The following is a 16,799-nucleotide window of genomic DNA, read 5'->3' as shown; positions in this document are numbered from 1 at the left end:
GTCAACAAACGTTTGTATTCTTGGTTTTATTGAAGCCAGGGGTCTGATAAACATTTTCCTCATCTTTGTCGGCGTAAGAAGCAAGAATCCACATGGCAGCTTAGAGGCTACAGAATTGTGTTAAAGTCATACAATCAAACTTCTGAATTATATCAGGACACAAAAATGCAGCCAGCCATGTGCTTACAATGTCTTGGTATCCTGAATACAAAAAGGGCTGGAAGCAGAAGCTCATAGTCTCATATAGAAGCAGACTGTCAATAGTGGTTGAAGGCAATTCAGTTAGGATGTGAAGAGGCAGTAGCTTTCCTCTGACAATTAAGTACAAAAGTAACAACATCTGTTCATGGATCGATCCTGGGAGCAACATCCAATCTTTACAAAGAGCAAGTGCAACTTTGAAACCAAGCAGCATGAGAGCACTTCATTCCACTCAGGTAAACGCCAAATTATAAAAAGTGTGGAGAAACATATCAGGGTGGTAGAAGACATTACAAAACCTTGAAATGCAAATGTTTATGGGGAAATTTGATTACAAAATTAGAAGAAAAAAAAGATGTAAACACAAAAAATGACATCATATAGGCAAAAAAGACAAACCATGAAAATGAAAAGTTCATGGTGTTTGGTTTCTCTACTTTATAATGTCCCCAAAACATCCCTAAATGAGTGCTTTTTCTAGATGAATGATTTTAATGGTTGATATCACCAGTAGAAAGATGTCTTTCCATAGTTTACCACCAGGGGCACCTTAGGTAACTGAAGCAGCAAAAGTGGATAAATAATTAAGTTCAGGGTGAAGGTTAACTACTAGGGTTCAACACTAAATCTTCTGAAAAAAAAAAAAAAGGCAAGGCAAAAGAAGAAACATGCATTCTGTGTCTGTACCAACAGAAAACTGATACAAGTGTCCAAGGAAAAGTGCTTATTCCAACGAGGGTGGGTACTGCTTCTGGCTGTAAAAATTGTGCTTCATCCACATTTCCAAAAGACCCTCATGTGTGACCCACCAAATCATGAAAAAGGACAAACAAGAAGAAAAACAAATTAATAAGAGCTAGTTTTGTTCAAAAGAAAATCTTAAACAGTCGTGGAGCGCCTTTTTGGCAAACTAAAATAAACCTTGTGCATACAGCAGACTGTATACTATGGCCATCTCATGCAGCTCGAATTGTCAAAATATAAAATATTTGCTGATAATTTTGAGAATTTACTGCTGCATACATTTGTATTTGCCGAGTGGAGTGAGGCATATCTACCAATTATAAAAGTCGCAATTCAAGATAAGAGCTCAATGTTAGGCCTGAAATGTGGAATGCAAGGGCTCCATGCAATGTAGGACAAAACAAAAGGCCGCTGGTTAATCTTATGGATGACTGTGAACTCTAAAAGCAGAAAATAGTGACTAATATGCATCTTTGGTTCATTGTCCCAATTCATTCCAGTTTTCCTTGCTTGCTATTTGAATAGCAAATAGCTGCTCTCTTACACTTAAATCAACTCTGTGAAAGCTACTGATGAAAACTATCCATAGGATTAAGTAGGGCCGTGCGCACAGTTCTATGATCACGTACGCTATCTAATTTGATCAACCTATGGTGTCATGAAACCATAAATATTACAGATTTTTGATATGGTGCAGTATAACGATAAAAAGAACAGTTACATAAGACAATTAAGCAACCCCTTAAGGACACACAAATTAATTAGGAGCATTCCTGTGAAGGCAGGGTGCTCGGCGTGAAAAACAGTTAGCTGTACATTGAAGGCAAAGGTTGTCATTTCAAATGGGCACTGAGGAGGAGTCTGGAAAAACCTACAGGGATGTGTCTCTACAACTACTTTATGTAGAAACCGGGAATGTTTTAACTGACATGCACAAAGAATAACATGGAACAAAAAGAGGACAGTGCTGTCAAAAAACTACAGGATACTAAATGTCATTTTTTGTTGAAACCAAAGCGTATCAATGTTTCTTTTGGCTGCAAGATGAGTGGTTTCACCCACATTACATGTTCCTCCAGGGGACCCAACATTCCAACATGTGGTTGTTTAGATTCTTAATATCAGCAGCCTTTACAATTTGAAAGATATCATTTAATCTACTGCTCTATTGAACACGCTCAACTAGGCCACAGAAAACTTATTTCTGGAAAATAACGAGACCACAGGCTTGTTGTACATTAACAAAAATGTAAAACAAAATAAATTATTTGGATGACAAAAAAAAAAAAAACCACAAGAACCTTTAAACAGATGATGCTACAGTGCATATCCTCTTATGTAGACAAGCACCTCTACTATGACATAAACAGCTAACTGTGCGAGGCACTTAGGAGTTATAGTAGGAAAGATGCTGCCCAACCCCCTCCCCAAATATACACACTTGTAGCAAAAGAAGCGATTCTGTTGCAGCCTCTAAGCCTGTCAAATCCCAACTATTCTCATTAAGTCAAAGACGCGATTCTCAGAATTTGGACAGAATTGCTTTTGTACAAAATCAAGTTAACCTGAATAGATTTTTTTGTACTTATATTTACAGAATCCTTCGAGATGACTAGGGTAAATGACTTGATATGCTATCAGCTATGTGGACTGGTCATATTAGTGTCATGACGTCAGTGGCATTTTAAAATGGTATGCACTACAGTTGAAAGTTTCCCTGAACCAAAAAATGGTGCAGAGAATAAAATAAAAAGGAGGAACTTTGTATAAATACATCAGTATCATATCCAACATTTTTTACATACTAAATGTGTTTGCAAGTATTTTAGTTATTGTTCTCAATTAATATATATAAAGTTTAAATACCTTTCCAATTACAACCAAATTCCTTCCACAAGATAAGCTGAACTAAAGGCTGCAAGTCTACTAATATTTCCACTCTTTAAACCCATCAGGAGGGAGCTTTATCCCGGAAACTGGGGGACCTGCAGCCCAGCACATCAGGCTGCCTGCCAGGGAGTGTGCACATGTTTCCATTCACTGACATCCCTCATAAAATAACACTTTCAGTAGAAGAGAGCCCAGAAATAAAGCCAAGCCTTTAGCACTTATCATCTCATTAACACCTCCACATCTCTTATTTCACCCTCCTCATCTCACCAAAACTCCAAAATATCTGATAGCATCTGAAACTCGTTTTGGTTACACCACCACGTGTGCTGACTGATATAGATGTTGGGAATTTAGTCTTTTTTTTGCTCATATGTGCATGTTTTTTTCTCCAGAGTAATAATGCAGTGGACGATGCAGCTGTTTTTGTTGCCTTCACGCTTCGTTCTCTGTCGGCGGTGGTATGTTGTTAGCTGAAACCATGGAGTCTTGTTTGCGAGTCATCCTGTCCAACTCCGCCTGGACGTCAGTCAAACCCGGCTTCTGCCCTTGGAAAAAAACAGGAGACAAAGCCCAAAAGTAATCTCCTGTAGTGTCTGTGTGTGTAATGATGAACAACAGTTCACTATTGCCAGCAAGCGGATGGATGGAGGCTGAATGGCGAGGAAGTCCCATGCATAAGTTTCTTGGTTTGCTGCCAAAGTTCACACATGCTAAAAAAAAATGGTCAAAAAAGGAACGTGTACTCATGCATGGTCAATCAATTGGGGCACACAAACGTGTTAACAATGCTTTTGAGCTGAAAAGGGTTGGTTTTGGGCAGTGAGATGAGTAATACAATGTTCTCTTAAACTTAATACATTTGAATAACTGCACTTTATTTTGTTACATTTTTAGATAACAATGTTCAAAAAAGTGCAGAAGCTTGAAATAATAACGTGCAAACAGCTTGGGTTACTCAAGTAGAACAGGTAAACACTGTTAATTAGTTGAGCAGGAGAGCAGTGTGGTATGATGTGAAGTGAAAGGCGTTAGTGTTATGGGGGAATTTATGATTGAAGGGTGGTGCATACAGGCCTGTCACAAGTTTCCTCAGATGTCAGACGTTCAGTCACAGAGGACAAGTTTTCTTTTTCTCCTGTATTTTTACCATGTCTCAGGCTGAAGAGATAAAACTCCAAACAGCAAAATGGTCCACAGCTGCCATCAACACAGGCCCTGTTTTAAGCTCCTCTTGTCTTCACTGTGGTGTGCAGGCAGTTCAGACTCTAATCTCAAAATTCATATTTAACAGTAAAGCTGTTGTGTTTTTTCAAATACTCAACACTAACCTGTCAATAAGAGGATTTAAAGTAGTCAGGTATGAGAGGTGGAGGACTTGAAAAAGAGCTGTACCTGTTTTCTTGGCCGACCCTTGCACTCCAGCTCCAACTGCTCCACTTCCTGGGCTCCCCGGGCTCCCCGGGGATCCAGTCTTTTTACTCAACAGACTGTTGAAGAAGTTAGCCAGCACTCCCTCATTGGCAGCTCCCCCTAGAGAAGAAAGAAGCAGATTAAAAAGACTTTCTTCATAAAGAAACTTTCCTTTTTTAAGAAAATAATAAAGGGGGAAAAATTTTTATTTATTTATTTATTTTAAATGTCCTTCTTGCGATCAGCATTGTGATGACTTACCCCATAAATACTTCAACCACTTCACCATTAATGAACTATATCTTTGCTTCAATACACAATAGCCTTAATTAACAGTTATGAGACTCAGTGCAGATCGTGACATATTCTATCCTAAATCTCAAGATCCATGATGTTAGTGATGGGTATAAGACTACTCCACAGTTTGTTTATATCATGGAAATAATATGTTGATGGAGTGGTGATCAAACTGTAGGAAGGTGGACATTAAGCGGCTGACAAATTGAAAAACTATTGAGTTTTTTAAGCTGTTTTTTTTTTAGACGGGGTATCCTTCCTCTTAACTTAAAACAAAGATTGCAATTCCTTGCATGAGAAGGTTTTCTGTAACATTCTGAAATATTTTAGTTTTTACCTCTAGAGGGCATTATTGCACAAAAGATCAAATATGAATGGTGTGAGCAATCAACAAAGCAGTTTATGCACCACAGACTGTATAAAACATGGACATACTCTCCATGACATCACCCGTCTGTTCCTGAAACAGTGAAATGCAGCCAATCAGCGCATGCAGCCACATTGAACATGATTTCAACTTTGAGCTTTCTATTTAACGGCTATAGGGCTCCTATCAGTAACAGGAGCTGGGCTTTGTCTCTGATTGGACAATCAAATGACCCCCATATCTTCTAAACAGTGGGGTTAGAAAAAAATTCACCCCCTACATTGTGGGCTGATAGAGAAACCAGTTTTTCAGACCCAAGCTGAATTTTTGAACCAGGTTATAATAGTTTTTCTAATGCTCTAAGGCAGGTTTTTTGGCTGGGTTTGTACGTGACTTCCAGTCTTTCTGCAACCAGCCTCAAGTGGACCCTCAGCAACTTTTAGCACTTCTGAAAAGGCTTCATTTTTCTAAACTGTATGTTGCCCCTCACTCTGGATTTTTTTTGCATGCATGATTACATAGAATCTTTATTTTTAAAGGAAAAGATTGCAAACAAATTACACCAACCTGGATGCAAAGTGCCTTTCTTTATAATGAGGTGTGGTTAAAAAAAGTAAGAGTGTGAAAACCTTTCATGTTGGGGTCAGGCTTCTTGACAGCAGCCATAGGTGAGCCGCTGGTCACCGTGGGTTGGCCAGCTCGACCTGCAGGCCTTGGAGATCCTGAGGCTGTCCGTCCCGGAGACTCCTGTAATACAGAAACCAGAACAACATTGTGTTCACAAGTGAAAGCAGCTAGTTCTCCAAAAGAAACAGATTGTAGACTGTCATCACAGAAGATTCAACATTTCAACACTTACTGTTGCTCCTCTTGTTGGTGTGGCTGGCTGCTTTGCTAACAAAGACTGTGGGAGAAAAAAAATGAATGATTGATTTAGGCCCTATTTACACAACAACATTTAACCCCAAAATGCAGAAACGCAGAGAAAAAAAATCTGCGTTTACAAGGAAACGCAGAAAAACTGAGAATGCTGTAGTAAGCATGACAGGCTTATGGTTTGTCAGAGTCAGAACCTAACATGGAGAGGCAGCATTCGGCTTCTGTGCTCCAAATATCTGGAACAAACTGACAGAGAATACCAGGTCTGCTTAAACTCTCGGCTCATTTAAAACCAGGTTAAGGACTCACCTTTTTATGGCTGCCTTTCGTTGGAAGATGTTAACAAATAATTTAAAATCTCCCTTTTAACTGTACAACTCTGCACTGCGGCTTTTATATTTTAAATCTGTTTTAACCTTCATTTTTTGCCATTTTATTTGATTCTATGGCATTTTACTTTTTTTAACTGATTTTTAATGTTTTCTTTTAATATGTTTTGCTGATTTTCATCTCTGTAAAGCACTTTGAATTGCCTTACTGAAATGTGCTATATAAATAAACTTTCCTTCCCATGCTATAACTGTCTTGTCCAGAAGCGGCTTTTGGTAGATCTCCACCAAAGTAGAGTTGGGCCAATCATCTGGCGTATTGGTGAATGTTAAGTGCAGAAGTAGTGCAGCAGATGCAAATTTTGTTGAAAGACAGTCAACAGATTGAGCAACACAAGCACAACATGGTAGTCTACGATGATCATAACAACCATACTGTTGTACTGTTGTATGCGCGAAGGGGAGCACAACATCAGCCTTTCCTCTGAAAGTGCTGGCTTGCTGTTTACAAGGCAACAGTTGCTGCAGTGTTTCAGAAAAAATCCACTCTGGAGGCCGTTTTTGAAAGTTCGCATTTTAGGTCTGCTAAAACGCTGTTTTCTGTGTGAATGAACAGCCTAAAAGCAACAACACTTTTTCACTTCATTGTAAAACTCTATAAATATAATTATATAATGTATGAATAACATTAAAAACTAGGTAAGCACTCAGAGAGTGCAGACCTGCGCCAAACATATTGTGATTCTCATGTAACACTTTAGCCCTACTAATACTCCCTTTCAGCAGACTGTCTGAAACAATTTGGTGTTAGTTGGAAGTTTTGTACAATAATTTGTCACCTGACAGTGTTGAAAATTATGATGACCCAGAACATATTTAATATTCCAGATCTTAGTATCCAGAATATTGCCAGGATCTGGATCGTACTTTTACATCTGTCAGAAATTATTGCGACTTTGTCTTGTATTCTTTTGTTTAGCAACCTGATCATTTATCGTGGAGTTATATACACATATGGTGAAAACAGCCCTATCTCACAATGATAAAGAATCCTTGAAAAAAAAACCTGGATCCAGAGGGTGATCCGGATCACCTCCAAAATTTAATCACTTCTTCCTTATCCCATTTCGAACAATACCTGAAAATGTCATCAAGATCCGTTTGTAACTTTTTGAGTTATGTTGGTCATGGACAAACAGACAAACTCTCCCAAAAACATAACCTCCTTGGCGGGGGTAATAAACCTGAACACTTCAATAAAATGCACTGGGTTACCAGTTTCTGCCAACTACTTATTAAACTTCAGCTAAGTCAGTGTGCATAAAAACAGCAGGTGCTGGGTAAATCAAAATCTCAACAAACACTGAAAACTTCTCTATAATGTCATGCTGCTGACTTTAGCGAGTGTTATTTTGGACCCTCTTCCTGGTTTAGATGCTTCAAAAATAGGAAGTGAAGACTTTGGTTTGGTCATGTGGAAGTTTCAAGTACTCACCAGAACAAACTTGGGTAAATGTTCATGTTGTTCAGGATCAAAATTGAAGCCTTACAAGGAAATGAGCTTTGCATTTTAGCCATACAGCTTAGTAGTTTCTTTAAGAGTCTTTTTTTTGTACTTGATGTTATATGCTGTAATGTAAAAATCCACATACATGAGGTGATCCAGGAGGAACCATGACTAGTGAAAAAAAGTCTGATACCTGTTGCTTCATCAGGAACACCTGCTCATCCTCCGCACTTATTTCTTTGTCATGAACCAGCTGTGAATGGGACCAAAGAAGAACACATTAGGTTATTTAACTAATGTTATGCAAACCACATACCTATTTTTCCCCACAGTATTTGCATTACCGTACCTTTCTTACTGGAGGCTTTGAGATGAAGTCCTCAAATGGATCATCGGGTCGAACTGATGTGATGTTTTCATGCAAAATCCCAATTTTTTTCTCATTATCCCAGCCAGATGGACTGAAAAAGTAGGAGATGATTTAAAATACTGAAGTACTCTCTTCTGAATAGTAAAGTTTTCTGCTTTTGGTGTGTCACAGATAACAGAAAGATAGATGGCAGAAAGAAGAAACTATGATAAACTGAATAACTGTTGCACTCACATGAACACGGCATCCTTCTCCACCACTAAGGCAGATGTGGTGAACTGGAAGTCGTACACCTTATGTAATATATATTTGTAAAGCAGATCCAGGTTTTTCTCCTCTTTGACTGATGTGTAGATCAGTCCAGCTCCATCTGATTCGTTCAATCAAGGTAGCTAATTTTCAAGTAATGACATAGATTACTGATTGACTGTGAACAGATACATAATCAAAAAACCATGAACCCTAACAATAGACCTTTTCTATAAACAATCTGTGACCCATTAAGCAATGTTACCAGCATAATGACGAGGACAATAAAATACCAAACATACTCTCAGTAAAAGGATACATTGTAAGCAGAATCGCCTGATGTGGGACTGGATAAAGTCAAAGTGCTCTTCTCTGTAGTCATGCTCCTTTTCTAGTACGCTGACGGCGTCACACTGCCCAATAAAATATTAAAAGGAGAGAGGTAAATATCTTTACAACAGAAAAGTGTCATGCAGGTCAAACCACAGCCTATCACAAAAGTGACTCTTTTGATAATTTTTCCTGTTTTTAAACTTTTGTAAACAGCAAGTACCAGTCTTGAATGATCACTCTTTCTTCCAGGCTGACTACTTTTATCCAACCAGACAGAAGCGCCAACAATAAAAGATACCCTAAGCAAATGCCCCTGTTTGTGGTCACAGCGAGCATGTGAAGCTCTGCTGACAGCAGCACAGTATTTTAGCATCATTCTTTGCCTGAAGGTTTACTGAGCAACTACAATGTCAGCTTTTTATAAAAGATGCTGCCTCACAAATGGGTAACAGACTGACTTTACTTCCTCATCATGGTAACACTTCCAGTGTCCATAGGATAATAACTGCAGCAAGGTGAGTGATTAAAGTGTAAAAGGAGCCATTTTTTCTCACTAACACAGATGGGAGTCTACAGACAGAAGAACACTTAGAGGGTGTAAAGCGTGATCATGTCAGCAGATGTTTCTGATGATCCTTTCAAGAATTCCTCTGACACATGTGCTCCTGAACAGCTTTTATAGATTTGCAGAAACAGTCTTTGACTTCGCATGTACTATATTCTGCCTTGTAATAATGTTTTACCTTTGTGCAAACTATTAGCACCGGAATGCCCAGGTTATGTGTGAGTGTGTTGTCCCCAAGTGGTAGCACAACAGCCTCGTCCTCTTCTGCTGCTGGAGGTCGTCTTTGTGGGGAGGGTTGGGTAGCCTCTTCTGGTTCAGCATACTCTTGAAATGCTTTCACCACTATTGGACAAACAGAGACAGTTAGAGATGAGAAATCAGAGTGCGGTGAACATTAGGCCCCTGATAAATGAAAAAAAAAAGTATATTTGGTTCACCAAACTTCATTTTTCAATCATTCTTAATCTAAAACTCACACAGACAAAGGCTCATATCACCAATTTAATGCTGTTGTTGTGCCCTTGTATCCACATTTTTACATGCATCTAAGAGAAGTGTAGTGACAACACATAAAAACACTCAGGGTCTTACGTATATGAAGTAGGAAAAGAAGAACACCTATCAAACAAAATCTGAGAGGCATAAACTCAGCTCAAATCAACACATTTGTCTGGATGAATGTGCTTACGTGCCTGTGTGATGAACAGGATATAAGCAAATTCCACTAACAATGAAAAACTGCACAAAAAAGGTGAGTGAGTAGCGTTTTTATGGTCTCCACATAGAATCTATGAAGTTCTGACATTTCTTGTTGTGGTTGTACATTTTGTAAAGCCACCTTTAGCCTCTTCTGCACATTTGTGAACTACTGCAGACAATGTTTGTGGCGCTGGGTTAATCATTGTGCACGACCATTAACAGGGTAAATGCTAAAATCTTGAGGTTGATTTCAATACCTTTTTAAGACTTTTCAAAAACCTTTAAAAAAGTTTTAAGACTTTATCGCAACTATCAGTTGTTGTTGGCATCCACTTTTTAACAGTTGTAGTTTACATTTTTACAGAAATTATGTAGGCTTAGGAGGAATAAAGCTTGAAAGAACAAATGAAACTAAAGGCAGGTTTATCGACACTCCCACAACAAGAAACAGCAGTTATTCAAGGCCAACTTGCTGAAGAAAATGAGAAATTATTTAATCATTTTTAAAATTTAGGACATGTGCCGGAGATTGTGTGATTTGCTTTAATGTTGTCTTTAATTTCTCTTTATGAAACTAGAAATGACATTAATTTATAGCTGGTGTTTATACTGCTCACAATCCTTATTGTTGTATTTTATTGTAACTAGAGTCTTTATGTATTTTTTTATTCTATTCTTCTTTCTTTTTGTATTTTTCTACTGACTCCATTGATTTCTGCAGTTAACATAACAATTTTCCAGTTTGGGATCAATAAAGTAACTCTATTCTTTTCTATTATATTCTATCTTAGAACTTTATCTGCTGAATGTTAAATGTCCCAATCAGGGGACAGTTGCAAGGAGGAAAATAAATATTCATGGATATTTTTTGGGTCAAAGCTTGAATACCTATGAAACTTAATACCTCATAAAACCACAATTAAGACTTTTTAATACTTTTTAAGGCCCTTAATTTTCCCAAAAATGATTGATCAACTTTTAATACTTTTTAAGACCCTGCGGACACCCTGATTAAAATACACCAGAAGAAGCCAAGGGTACCCTTAAATGAAAAACTGAACTAAAATTCCAAACTTGCCATAAAAGCAAATATAACAAGTCTCTGCTGTTACAGTTCATGCACTAGTCTAATGTTGTCCATCAGAAAGAGAAACTGTGTTTATCACTTAAGTCACAGGTCTTGGGTGAGAGGTTGTTCAAAAGGCATCTTTCACTCTCCTGTTTTGCTGTCCCAGCTGTCCAGACATCTACAAAGCTGTGGTGTGTGGTCGTAGTGGGCAGGGGGGTGGAGGGGGACTTATTCAGGAAGCTTTGGCCTCCTTCCTTAAGGAGCTTCGGGAATGCAGTTGAGGACAGCCCACAAAGCCAGATTGACTTGGCATTTTGAGCCTCCTTTACTTTCAAACATGGGATTTAGTACACGGGACGAGACGCGGGGTTACAAGCAATCGAAAAGGCAAACCTTCTGGAACACAAGATTACACAAATCCAGTGCCTACATACGGTAAGTTGGGAGTATATACATTTAAGCTTAAGAGAAGGAGTTTAAGATGACAACCTCAACCCCTTCTGAAAAGAAAGTCTTCACATCTTGGACCCCTCTTTCCCCACACACATTTATTATGGTTTATCAAATCCTCCATACGTGGCTAAAGCTACACATGGGGTCTGCAGGGCCACAGGGTACACAACAAGGTGGTTAAATCTATAATAATGCAGATAAGACAACAGGCCAGTTGGGCATCTAACAAAAACCAACAATAGTTGTTCAAAACATATTTTTGTAAATCACAAGAGTAGCTACTTGCAATTTGAACTCACAAATCACTTTTAATTTCATCATCTGTGACCTGTTGACAACACTCTCAGAGTTTGAAAGTGAAGAAAATGTTCATGAAAAAGAAGTCTGAGTGTCTAATATAGACACTATGAATTCACAAAGCAACATTGTTTTGTTTATTTAACATTCAGGGGTTTACATCATGATGCCATAAGCAAAGAGTGTGAACAGTGAATACCTTAAAACACAAAGTGAAAGACACAAAGATAGACAGACTTTGCCCCACTAGCACATTTTATCTACTCCACAAATAAAGGTGAGGTCAAAATGCACACATCATTGACAGTTCTGCCTTCAATAAACCAGACACACTGAGCTCTCATACTGAAAATGCACTAAGAAAACAACACTGACTTCAAAGAGAAGGTAAAAGTCAATGCTCAGGTTTAACAACAAGGAAATATGTGTCTGACTTTGAATCTGAAACTGTTTACCGGTCAATACTGCTTCAGCTGCTATGTTTAAATATTTTTACTGCTGTCAAGTTTCTTGTTCCCTCCAATTTGAATACTACACAGCAACAGACCCCAGACTAACAGATACATGTGCATTCACGCTATTATCTGCAAATGTTGCTCAAAATACTCCTTGCCTCAACCTCCAACAGAAGTCACAGAGTGGAGTGTTACCCATCCTAAAGTTTGGTTAGGATACAAGAAGTTGATCCTGTAATTTGACTTGTAGACTTCAGCAGGCAGCCTACTTCAGTTACAGCACAGCAGGAATCAGAAGGTCCGGCCCACTGACTGAATTCAAACCAACTCGGTTTACGTCTCTTCCTTTTCCTGACGCTGCTGCTGTTGAAGGGGAGGGAACCATGATGCAAGACATCTGCAAGACTCTCTGGACAAAAGCCACTCACACAGACTTCCTATGTGTCTGTCAGCCTCTCTTTCTCACACACACACACACACACACACACTCATTCACTTCTGCAAATACCTAATCTGACGAGGCCTCACCAATCTGTGATGAACATCACGGCTAAAGATGCTTTATCTGGATGACATGCTGCAGCCAAACTGGAAATCTGTGTCATCACAGTGGGTGGGGATAACATGTTTGGCAAAAGGAAAGGAGGAGGAGGAACCCCAGAGAAGTCCCAAAAAACAGATTTAAAGTTAAGCCTCAAATATTGACTCAAGAAAAACTACTCTTCAACTTAAACACAATGATTGTGAATCCACTACTAAAATGCATGATGAAGCTTCTCTGACTGAGGAGAAAGAACATGAAGTCCAAGCAATTTCCTGTATCTTACACTGTATAATAACATTTTAACATGCTCGATAATGTTGTATAAATCTATCTTTGCTACTTGAACAAAATCAAAGCCAGGTACATTTATCCATTTAACATCATAACACCTTGTTAAAAGCTTGTAAATGGGAATATGCTTAAATCATTACTTGGCTATTAGCTTCCCATTTCTTTCTCGCTTTTGCCAGCAGCAGAGAACTTGTCACCACTTGTTGCTGTGTAAGCATACATGTTGAAAACACTTAAAGACCTGTTCTGTCAAACTCATCTGCAATTATCAAAAAATCATTTCAGCAAATCTTGACAGACTTATAAAAGCCACAACAGCAAGAAAACTGTGAAAGCACTCAAGAACATTCTGTGAAATCATACAAGCAGAACTAACTCACATCTCCAAAAGCATCTTTCCAAACACAAAAGAGCCGTTTATAAGTGAGAGATGACCTGCTCTAAAATTAACAGGAGAACAGCATCTGAGTGCATCACGCTCATTGATCTTCAGAGCTTGCCCCTGGCCAGAAAACAGCTGAGGATCAGCTGATGGTGACCCAGAAAACATCCCTCTCAATGTGTAATGTTATACAGAGCTTGCCATCCATGCTACACAGTGAGCGTTCTCTCCTGACGCTTCTTCCTGGCAGCCAGTCAGCAAGGAGTCTGGTTCTTGTTATGTAACACATCCATAGCTTCCACCCTGGGATGCTTCAGGCAACTTTCATATCACTGTTTCATTTCAGCCATCTATGAGGAATACTTGCATGTTTGCATGTGCCACTTTCAGTGTCTTAGCTTTGTGCATGCTGAGAAATACTATGACCCCATCATGGCAAACACCATCTTAACACTCTAGTATGGATGTAGAACATGCTAGCTACAAATTAATTAGTGAACATTTAGGTTTTGGTGGCCAAGGAACAGTGATATCAAGTAACAGAGGTTTTATCTCCAAGCAAAATCTTTGAAGATGCCTCAAGATTTTGAGTATCAAGCTAAATAAAACAAAAAAACCTGAACACACAGTCAACAATATTTCTATGACAAAGGCTTTGTATCCCCCAGTCCACACTTTGTTGAAAATCTTCTGACCCAGTGTTTCATTTCAGCAATATTTCCATTTGGAGTGAAAGCAGATAAACAAGATCAAAACAGTACTTACTCTTCTGTTCCATTTCTCTCATGTCCTCAGGTGCAATCTTGAGCTTGTCCACATGATCACGTAGAACACTTGCCCACTTCTGCAGTGACTCCATAATGGTCCAGGGTCGTGACATATCCGCAACAAAAACAGCTAGACAGTCAGGTAGTGACTGGGCTGAAACAGCAAACTTCAGAAGGCCTTTGTGATACAAGTCCCCATCCAGGATCCACACATTACACCGGGTAAGGTCTGTCAAAATAAACACAAAACTGGTCCAAACCGTGCAGAATAATTGGATGTATTAAACCACACTAACCATGTAAAGGCTGCCACTGTGAAACTACCACAGTCAGGCCTTCACTCACCATCTCTGTCCTCATCGTTAACATTCAGGTACAGATATTCCAATCCCCTTCCTTTCTTGTTGTGTTCAGCTCCTTGAAGTTTGGCCATGAGTGACGTTTTGCCTGACCCATCCTCACCTGTGAGACATATTAGGTATAATTACCAGTAGCAGTTGTTTATTTATTCATACAGCATCCAAACGTTAATATCCTAAAAGAACAGATGTAAAGGAAAAAGATGAATATACTCAGTACTTTATACTGCCACAACCAACACAAATCTAAAGTTTACAATCTTTCTCACTCATATACCATGGCTGAACTTGTGCTTTCACAACAGTTGAAGGGTGTGAAGTCTCAAACAAATATTTCAGGCCAGTGTGAATTTTTTTTTACACTGCAGTGGCATACATTTTTGCACTTCTAGCTTGAGTAGTACTTACCAAGTAACAGGATATTTTTTCCTGATGGCAACTTTGAACTTGATCTTGTTGAAACTTCACTCAGTATTGAGGTCCTACAAGAAATTGCACATAACGACGCAAAGTCACAAGATTGACAGTCAAGTGGCATATCAACAGCTCCTCTTAAAACACAAGTTCTGCCAAATACAGTTATTGTCTGGGTAACATTTACATAACTAAACTTATGCCAGAGGCACTGGGAGAAGATAATTTCAGACAGACCGGCGATGTGCCCAGGACAACACATAAAGAACAGGAAATGATAAGTCATATCCACTGACCGGTGCGCAGAAAAATCTGTAGCACTGAGTCTGAATTCTTAAAACCTGACAATGTAAAGCCACATCTGTATCCTTGGAAATGACTGCTGACTAAAGCCAACATTGTTTCCTTGCATACTTCAGATATTTGGTTATGTTACTAGCTTGTTAACGTTTACGTCTCGGTTAGCTTGTTGTGTCCTGCATAAAGAAGCTGCTTGTTAAGGTGTTGTCATGACATGACCCAACAATGGCCCTAACAAGATAACTCACTCGAACTTCAAAAAATGACAGCAAAATACGTATCCATAAACTCTCAAGTAGAAAAAAATATCCACACCCAACAATTGGCTAATCAAGTAAAGCCCTGTAGCTGACGTTAGCTGAACCCAGCTTCAATAGTTAGTGCTAATGCTAATGCTAGGGGCCGGTGTCTGTGGGCAACCGGCAGTGACAAAGCAGAACCGTTACAGCTGTAGATTTCCAAGAAGTGTCCCAACAAGCACAAAGTTGTTGAAACAAAAGCAGGACTTGCCAAAGGTTTTGTCCTTCTTCTTCCTCGTTGTTATTGTCGCCTGCCCCGGCTGCGCCCGGGAGCTGTTTCTCCAGAACGGGAGCCATCTTCTCTCTCTACAACCACAAAGGCAAGGCCCTGGTTCTTGGGCTACACTAGCACCGCCTTCACCCAAGTAACTAGGGGTGTGTTTCATTTGTTGACTATTACCTCCCGCAACATTTCTGGTTTATTCAATCAACTTTTATTTTCTAACCATCTTTTATATTAAAAAATGCGGTTAAAATCGTTATACAGTGGTTGAAAAGAGTTCATTAAAAATACCTTAGATAGAATTATGATAAAACATATTTAAAGAAATATTTTAGACTAGAAATGGTAGAGACTAAAGCATACCTAAACTAGATATTCATGAAAATTTATTTTTATTTTAACTTTAAAACTATTTAAACAGTTTAAAATTTAAAATAAGCTTGTTAAGCTAAGTAAATAAATAAATAAATAAATAAACATAAACAAGAATTCAAAATAGTAATAAGATAATACAAAGTTAAAATGTATTCAAATAAATAAAATGAAATAGATTAATTTAAAGTTAAGGATAAAGTTAAATTTTAATGGGAGCACCAAAATAAGATAGTTAAAAAAGAAGATAGTTAAAAGAAATGAGACAATTAAAGCTTGAAATAAATTTCAAAGATAATTAAAAAAAAAGTTATAGAATGAAAAGCCCTGCATAAAAGTCAAAGTGAATATATAGACTATTAGATAGCCCATCCATATTAGAGTCCATCACGCAGATCTCCAATGACGTGTTGTCCTCTGGCGCCACCTCCAGTCCAGTGTTTGAGTCATTAAATAGATTAAATCACCTCAGGCCTTTGCTCTCAACATTCTCACAGTAGCTGGCCTAAGCTGCAGGACTTCTAAATTAAGATGAGTAAAATATATCAAAAGTGAAACTGTTTATATTACTATCAAAATTACTGTCAAAATTTGGCACAAGTTCATCCATCATTGCTTTAACTTGTTAAGTTAATTTTCATCCACTATACACCAGGGTGTGCAATAAAATTGCAGTAAAACACAAATGACCCACATTTTAACTTGAAATTGCCCAAAGCAATCAAGAAAAT

The 16,799-nt window shown here is 38.4% G+C and overlaps 1 protein-coding gene across 2 annotated transcripts; it reads right to left on the bottom strand.

Moving 5' to 3' along the window:
• Positions 1–12: 12 nt before the first annotated feature.
• Positions 13–15,824, bottom strand: dync1li2 (dynein, cytoplasmic 1, light intermediate chain 2). 2 transcript variants are annotated; one of them, XM_074666204.1, is made up of 13 exons: positions 15,685–15,824; positions 14,869–14,942; positions 14,447–14,563; positions 14,100–14,330; positions 9,323–9,486; positions 8,566–8,659; positions 8,232–8,367; positions 7,977–8,088; positions 7,821–7,880; positions 5,772–5,816; positions 5,542–5,659; positions 4,231–4,368; positions 13–3,383 (listed from the first exon to the last, which is right to left on the bottom strand). In XM_074666204.1, the coding sequence occupies exons 1-13, from the start codon at positions 15,768–15,770 to the stop codon at positions 3,271–3,273; spliced, it is 1,488 nt and encodes a 495-aa protein (XP_074522305.1). In that variant the 5' UTR covers positions 15,771–15,824; the 3' UTR covers positions 13–3,270. The 2 variants fall into 2 exon arrangements, with proteins under 2 accessions (XP_074522305.1, XP_074522306.1); XM_074666205.1 differs by having other exon boundaries at positions 13–3,378.
• Positions 15,825–16,799: the final 975 nt, after the last annotated feature.

The sequence above is a fragment of the Halichoeres trimaculatus genome, unplaced genomic scaffold (assembly GCF_033239565.1).
Source record: "Halichoeres trimaculatus isolate MK-OKI-2021-1 unplaced genomic scaffold, fHalTri1.1 fHalTri1_scaffold_3, whole genome shotgun sequence".
NCBI classification, from domain to species: domain Eukaryota; kingdom Metazoa; phylum Chordata; class Actinopteri; order Labriformes; family Labridae; genus Halichoeres; species Halichoeres trimaculatus.
The sequence above is the reverse complement of the archived record's forward strand: the minus strand, read 5'-3'. Positions and strand labels throughout refer to the sequence as shown.